Source organism: Miscanthus floridulus, chromosome 6 (assembly GCF_019320115.1).
Source record: "Miscanthus floridulus cultivar M001 chromosome 6, ASM1932011v1, whole genome shotgun sequence".
In the NCBI taxonomy this organism is placed as follows: domain Eukaryota; kingdom Viridiplantae; phylum Streptophyta; class Magnoliopsida; order Poales; family Poaceae; genus Miscanthus; species Miscanthus floridulus.
This window is the reverse complement of record NC_089585.1, coordinates 24,994,712-25,000,353: the sequence shown is the minus strand read 5'-3', so window position 1 is coordinate 25,000,353 and position 5,642 is coordinate 24,994,712. Positions and strand designations below refer to the sequence as shown.

The 5,642-nt window shown below is 46.8% G+C and overlaps 1 protein-coding gene across 5 annotated transcripts; it reads right to left on the bottom strand.

Annotated features, from left to right (window-relative positions):
• Positions 1-1,736: 1,736 nt before the first annotated feature.
• LOC136457893 (beta-1,2-xylosyltransferease XAX1-like) lies at positions 1,737-4,974 on the bottom strand. Of its 5 annotated transcripts, none has more exons than XM_066457903.1 (5): positions 4,558-4,690; positions 4,413-4,463; positions 4,184-4,280; positions 3,314-3,448; positions 1,737-3,163 (listed from the first exon to the last, which is right to left on the bottom strand). In XM_066457903.1, exons 2-5 carry the CDS (start codon positions 4,455-4,457, stop codon positions 1,968-1,970), a joined length of 1,473 nt encoding a protein of 490 aa, XP_066314000.1. In that variant the 5' UTR covers positions 4,458-4,463; positions 4,558-4,690; the 3' UTR covers positions 1,737-1,967. The 5 variants fall into 5 exon arrangements, with proteins under 5 accessions (XP_066314000.1, XP_066314001.1, XP_066313997.1 ...); XM_066457900.1 differs by having other exon boundaries at positions 1,739-3,163; positions 4,387-4,463; positions 4,558-4,974; XM_066457901.1 differs by having other exon boundaries at positions 1,739-3,163; positions 4,184-4,306; positions 4,558-4,974.
• Between the last annotated feature and the right edge of the window lie 668 nt (positions 4,975-5,642).

Below are 5,642 nucleotides of genomic sequence, written 5' to 3'. Positions count from 1 at the left end.
ATAATATGTTTATATAGTCTTTATCTATAACAACGTATAGGCATATTTGCTATTAAAGTATGTAGAGTCATTGTGGTCATTCGCTCTCTCCTCTGCCTACCCCTTTTCTTTCGCCCTTCATCCATTGCCCCTCGCTCCCACTCTTCTCACTTTCGTATTGTCCACACCTCTTTCATCCTCAGTCCATTCGTTCCTCGCACCCACTCTTCTCGCTTTTACGGATAACAAAGTAAAACGTACATCCATACCCTCATTGTTTTGTATCCCACTCTAATCCGGTGTTGGTTATAGTTTTGAGATGCAAAACCTTCATTGTTGCCACTTGCCACGACACTCATGCCGACCAGGATTGAGCTCTGTTGCAACTTGGCACGCTCAGTGTGTGGCTGTTTCCCACCTTTCTCAATGTCACAAGTGCACATAATAATACCCATTTAAACTAAGTTAATATTCAGTCAATTTCCCATGCGGGGTTAATCCTTTGTAATACGTAGCATTTATTATAGACTGGAATTTGTCTAATTTAATTAAATACAAGTTTTAGGGTAGTTGAAAAATTATAGACCGTTCATCAATACAGATCGAATGGTACTAATGGTACTTTCCAACTACCGTAAGAAAGCTTTTAATCAAAATATGATTGGCGCAAGCCCATTAAATTTAACAAATATAATTAGCTCATTATCTTTAATAATAATAGGTCAAATGTTCACGCAACAAACCTTTCTGGGCCTACAACTGCATCGCACAGCCTGCGGACCAACCTATTTTTTTAATTATCACACGCAGGTGGGATAAGAATAGAAAAAGGAGACCTCCTATGCTCTGCTTCATCCATTGTCCATGGCGTTCACTTTCTTTCCTTCCCCAAAACTCTAACGCTGCCACCTCCACTGCTTAAGCCCCCACGTCTGCCAGACCTCCCTTGCCGCTGCTCCTGCTCTGATGCCCGCTCTGCCTGACAACGTGGGCACCGCCGTGCCCACAACTAGGGACCGCTTCCTCGGCCGTCAGCTGACCATTGAGGCCGTCACGCGCATGCTCACGCCAGACGATGCCAACAGACGCCGTCGACGCAAGGAGAAGCGCTGGGCCCTAGCATGGAAGCCCTCCCTTCTCATGCTCCTGCTATGGCTGCTGTGCATCAAGAGGCCACATGTATTTTTTAAATGTTTCAGATGGTACGTTGCAAGTATTTCATGTGGATGCTGCAAAAGTAGATCGAAATGTTGCACATGTTGCAATGGCTATATACGGATGTTTCAAGTGTATGTTCCTAATGTTTCATCTGTTTCAGACATATGTTGCAAATGTTTTATCTGGATGTTGCAAAAGTAGATCTAAATGTTGCATATATATGCAAGTGTTTCAGGTGTTTTCATACGTATGTTGCAAGTATTTTGCAATGGCTACACACGCGCTTTCAAGTTTTTTCTGGTGTTTTGTAAATGTTTCAAACGTATATTACAAGTGTTTCAGTGGTTTCGGACATATGTTGCAAGCGTTTCATCTAGATGTGGTCGGTCGGCGCAGAAGACATCTGGGCAGCACGAGCCCCGCCTGGGCGCGCAAAACGAGCAGACGCAGGAAATGGGGTGCAAGGAAACGGACTAGCAGGCGCGGGCCTCGGAACGTGCGCGTCCGTCCGGACGTTCTAGCGCTAGCATCTCTCTCATGTGCCAACCTGACTATATATGTTTTATTGACTTGCCATGCTGTACTACCGTTCATTAGCACAATATAAGGTTAGCCTGTTCGGTTGGGCTTATACGATCGTATACGATCGTGAATTATAAGCTGGAACAGTATTTCTCTCACACCAAACCAGCCAGCAGTAAATAATCCACGATCGTTTACGACAAAACGAACAGGCTATATATATGAATTTTGTGTCAGAGAGAAGAATTAACCGACAAAGAATGAACATGGTACAAGAAAGAAAACAAAACTGTCACCTCTCTATCACGCTAGACCTGAAGAAGGTCCAGAACCTGTAAAAGTGTAGGCCTGAATCTCCTGATATTCAGTTTCACATCCTGTGCCATAAAAATGTCTGCCAATGCATTCCATCCTTGACCATGGATTGCCATGGGATCCTTGAACACCAAGTGGTCTCTTGGGTACCTCTGAGCAAGGCTGCTCTCTTGTTCGGAGACGTGGTACTCCAGGTACCTCAGGTTCATGCCACGCGCTGGCTGCCCGTAGAAGTTGGTGGCCATCCAGTCCATCTTCCCCCATGGAACTATCTGGAGCACCACCGCCTGTGGTGGGAGAAAGACCTGGTTGGTGAGGCCGGCGCCATGGACTGCTAGGAGCACGTCGCACGAGTTCACCATTGTTGCAAACCTCTTCAAGTTTCCCCTGGCCTCGGAGACGATCACGTCAAAGCCTAGCGCCCTTGATGTGGCTGCCACTTGGCGAAGGTTCAGGAGCTTCCTCGTGCCTCGCCTTGATATGATCAGCATTCTTGGTTTCTTGCCAGGCTGCTCACCAAGGACCAATGGCCTGTCCCTTTTGAGGCCATATGAGTGGCGCAAGAACCTTGTGAAGTCAAGCATCGAGTACCCCTTTGGGTTTCTCGTGGAATGTGGCCGAAGGATGAGATCCCTATCCCTTGTCAGGCCGACGCTTACATGCTGAAAACAGTGGACATCCTTGTTAGAGTCAAAATCAATTATGTCATGATGCGATAGCCTCCGTAGCACCGGTTTATACTTCTGAACCCACCACTGCTTGTAGTCGGTAATGAAGAATTTTACCCGTCCTTTATATTGAAAGGAAGTTAGATATAGCGGGATCAGCACATCTGACATGTCGTGGAAGAAGTTTCTGGTATAGCCACCAACTGAGAAGATAACTGCTGGGACATCATGGCTGATGCTGCATTTGGGAGCATCATTTTCACTTGCAACTGCTCTGATGACCACTTCTCTTACAAGAGGTAGCAAGGATTCGTCCTTGCGAGCATATGGCGTAACCCGCCGCCCTTCCTCGCCTTGTTGCATTGGCGTAATAAGAGCAACTGATGCGCTTTCAGGAGAAACTCGCACATCACCAGACATTTGGCAGATGATTGGCCTTGCATAAGGGAAGCCCTCATCTTTACTCTTGTCGTCACAGTATATCTTGCTCTTAGGCTTTGGAACTTCAATATCTGTAACTGCTGGAAAGGAAGAAATCAAAGGAAGACAACCTTTTTTGCTATATTATGCGCTGCCTGATAACATGTAACTCATTCATGTTTGAAATTTGGCAGGATGGTGACTGTCAATAAGTCATCAATAAATCATCTGTATTGCAGTGGTCATCTCACCTGATTGTCGGGAACTCATGACAGAGTTTTCGGGTGGGGAACTAGCGTTTGTTGAAGATATAGTCAACCCCTTCATTCCTGATTTATTATCCAAATCTGTTATATGCATGGAGTTGCTGCTTTCAACTCCAATATCTGCAGAGGTCATATTTGGATTGTAAATAACGATTGAAGGTAGAATGACAGAAAAACTTGTGAGCTTTTTTAAGGTCCCTCCCAAGAATGTGTGCATCCAGGGTCTCCGTCCATCCTAGTCAACAACTGAATGCGCAGAAGATTATCATAAAACAAAACAAAGCTAATGAATAACATTCATGGCTATCCTTGATGATACATGTATCTAGACTCGAGAGTTATACATTTATGCATAACTTCGCTTCTCTGCAAATTAATTCCTTCAATTTCAAACATACTGTTGATACAACATTTACTATTTTTCTCTCCTTCAAAGTTCCAATCCAATTTAAACAGGCATAGGAAAAGGACATAGCTGGCGGTGACAAACACAAGGTCCTTGCAACTTTCAGTGACATCTCAGGACAATGCACCCCTAAAACCACCGAATTCCTTAACGGCCCTGTATCGTACTAGAACCGGGAAACTACTACCACCAAATGCATGATTGAGGGGAGGGCCATACCAATTTATAGAACTGCAAGGTGGTGGGCCCAGTGATGAGAAGATCAGAAGATCCCAAACCTAGGCATGCACTACAGTATTTCCATTGCACTGTCCCTGATCACGATGCAATGCAACCAGTGTGGTCCAGTCCAGCACACTTGGGTACCACTCACTCACAAGTCACAACCATGCGATGCGAGCTGTGATCTGGCTGGACATAGGCAAAAGGGAGTGGAGCTGTCTCCTCACCTAATTCCGGTGAACCCCTGACAGGATCAGCACCCAATCTTGCAGGAACCCGAGCACTGGGCTCTTGAAGTCGACGTCTGTCGTCCACAAAGCCCTTCTGCAAGGAGGTCAGAGCTCCAGCCGCTGTTAGTACAAGCAGAAGCAGCCTCTTTGAGATTAAAGGAGTCAAGAACTGAAGAGAATAATTGGAGAAAATGAAGAACCTCAAGGATTCTTGATGTCCCCGCACCTTCAGTATCGTCAGAGCTTCCCTCGGCAAGAGGATAAACTCCATTGCCAGCTACAAGCACAAGCACAGGGACATATATGTCAAGTCCTAGAAGTCAACTAATTGTAATTGTAAGATTTAGTTTGAGTGGTGATCTCTGACTTACGCGAGAGTTGTGATGGCAGGACGACGGAGAAGAGCCTGGGCGCGCAGATGCAGAGCACCGGGGCGAGGAGGCACGCCGCGAGAAGCCTGACGGCGAGCTGCCTGTGCCTGAGCTCCAGCTTGGTCGGGCTCCTGGCGGCGGCCCTGGTGCCGTGCCTCGGCTTCCTCGCGCCGACGGCTCTGCTCTTGCCGTGCTGCACCAGGAACGCCATGGCTCAGGCGCTCAGCTAATCATCAGCAGCAGATTTTTGGGAGGGAGCCGCGGAGTAAAAGAGAATTAGAGAAGTGAGGGGTGTTGCGAGGACGTGGGGTGTCAGTGTGGCATTGCCACATGTACGTGTGGCCGTGTGGTTGGGTTCGGGCACAGTGGAGAGCGTGGGCAGGGTGGAAAGCGGCCACTATTGTGAGCTCGCTTTGCGTCAGTTGATTTATTATACTCCGTATTTATATATGCTTTAATGCTTCTTCAGTTGAGGTGGGTTCAACAACTTAATAAATACTGTGCAGTTACTACTAACTAGAAACAGTGCCAAAGATTATGCATTTTTGTTGTTCTTTTTTTTAGGTGTCTCTGGACAAGGAGATGATGGCAGGAGGGCAATTCTCTTGGTAAACCTGAATTAGATGTGCTAATAAGAGGAGCAGCGACGTAACAGACTGTATGCCATTCTGAAATTGCTGTTCTCTAGCGGTCGGCAGCGCCACCTCCGCGGATGCATGTGTAATGTAGCGTCGGCTTCCCATGCGGTTGTTGGGCAGCAAAGCTTAGACCTGCTGCTGGTACGCTGCGGCGGCTGGCCCCTGTCATCAGCTCCTCCCCCTTGTTCCTTCTTTACATCCAACGATAATCGTTTGGGATCTTAAATTTCGAAGGGGTCTATCACTCTATCCATCTAAGCGCATGTGACAGAGATGCTAGTAGTTTTGTATATGGTGTATGAGAAGGAAAGTCCAAAGGCATGTCACATGTGCTTCACAGACTGATGAAACAAAAAACTGTCCTGGCGCACTAAGAGTCAGGACCTTTGCATGGTGCTGCCGGCAGGCATCCATTCCAACAATTCATTCCATATCTACCAACACCTC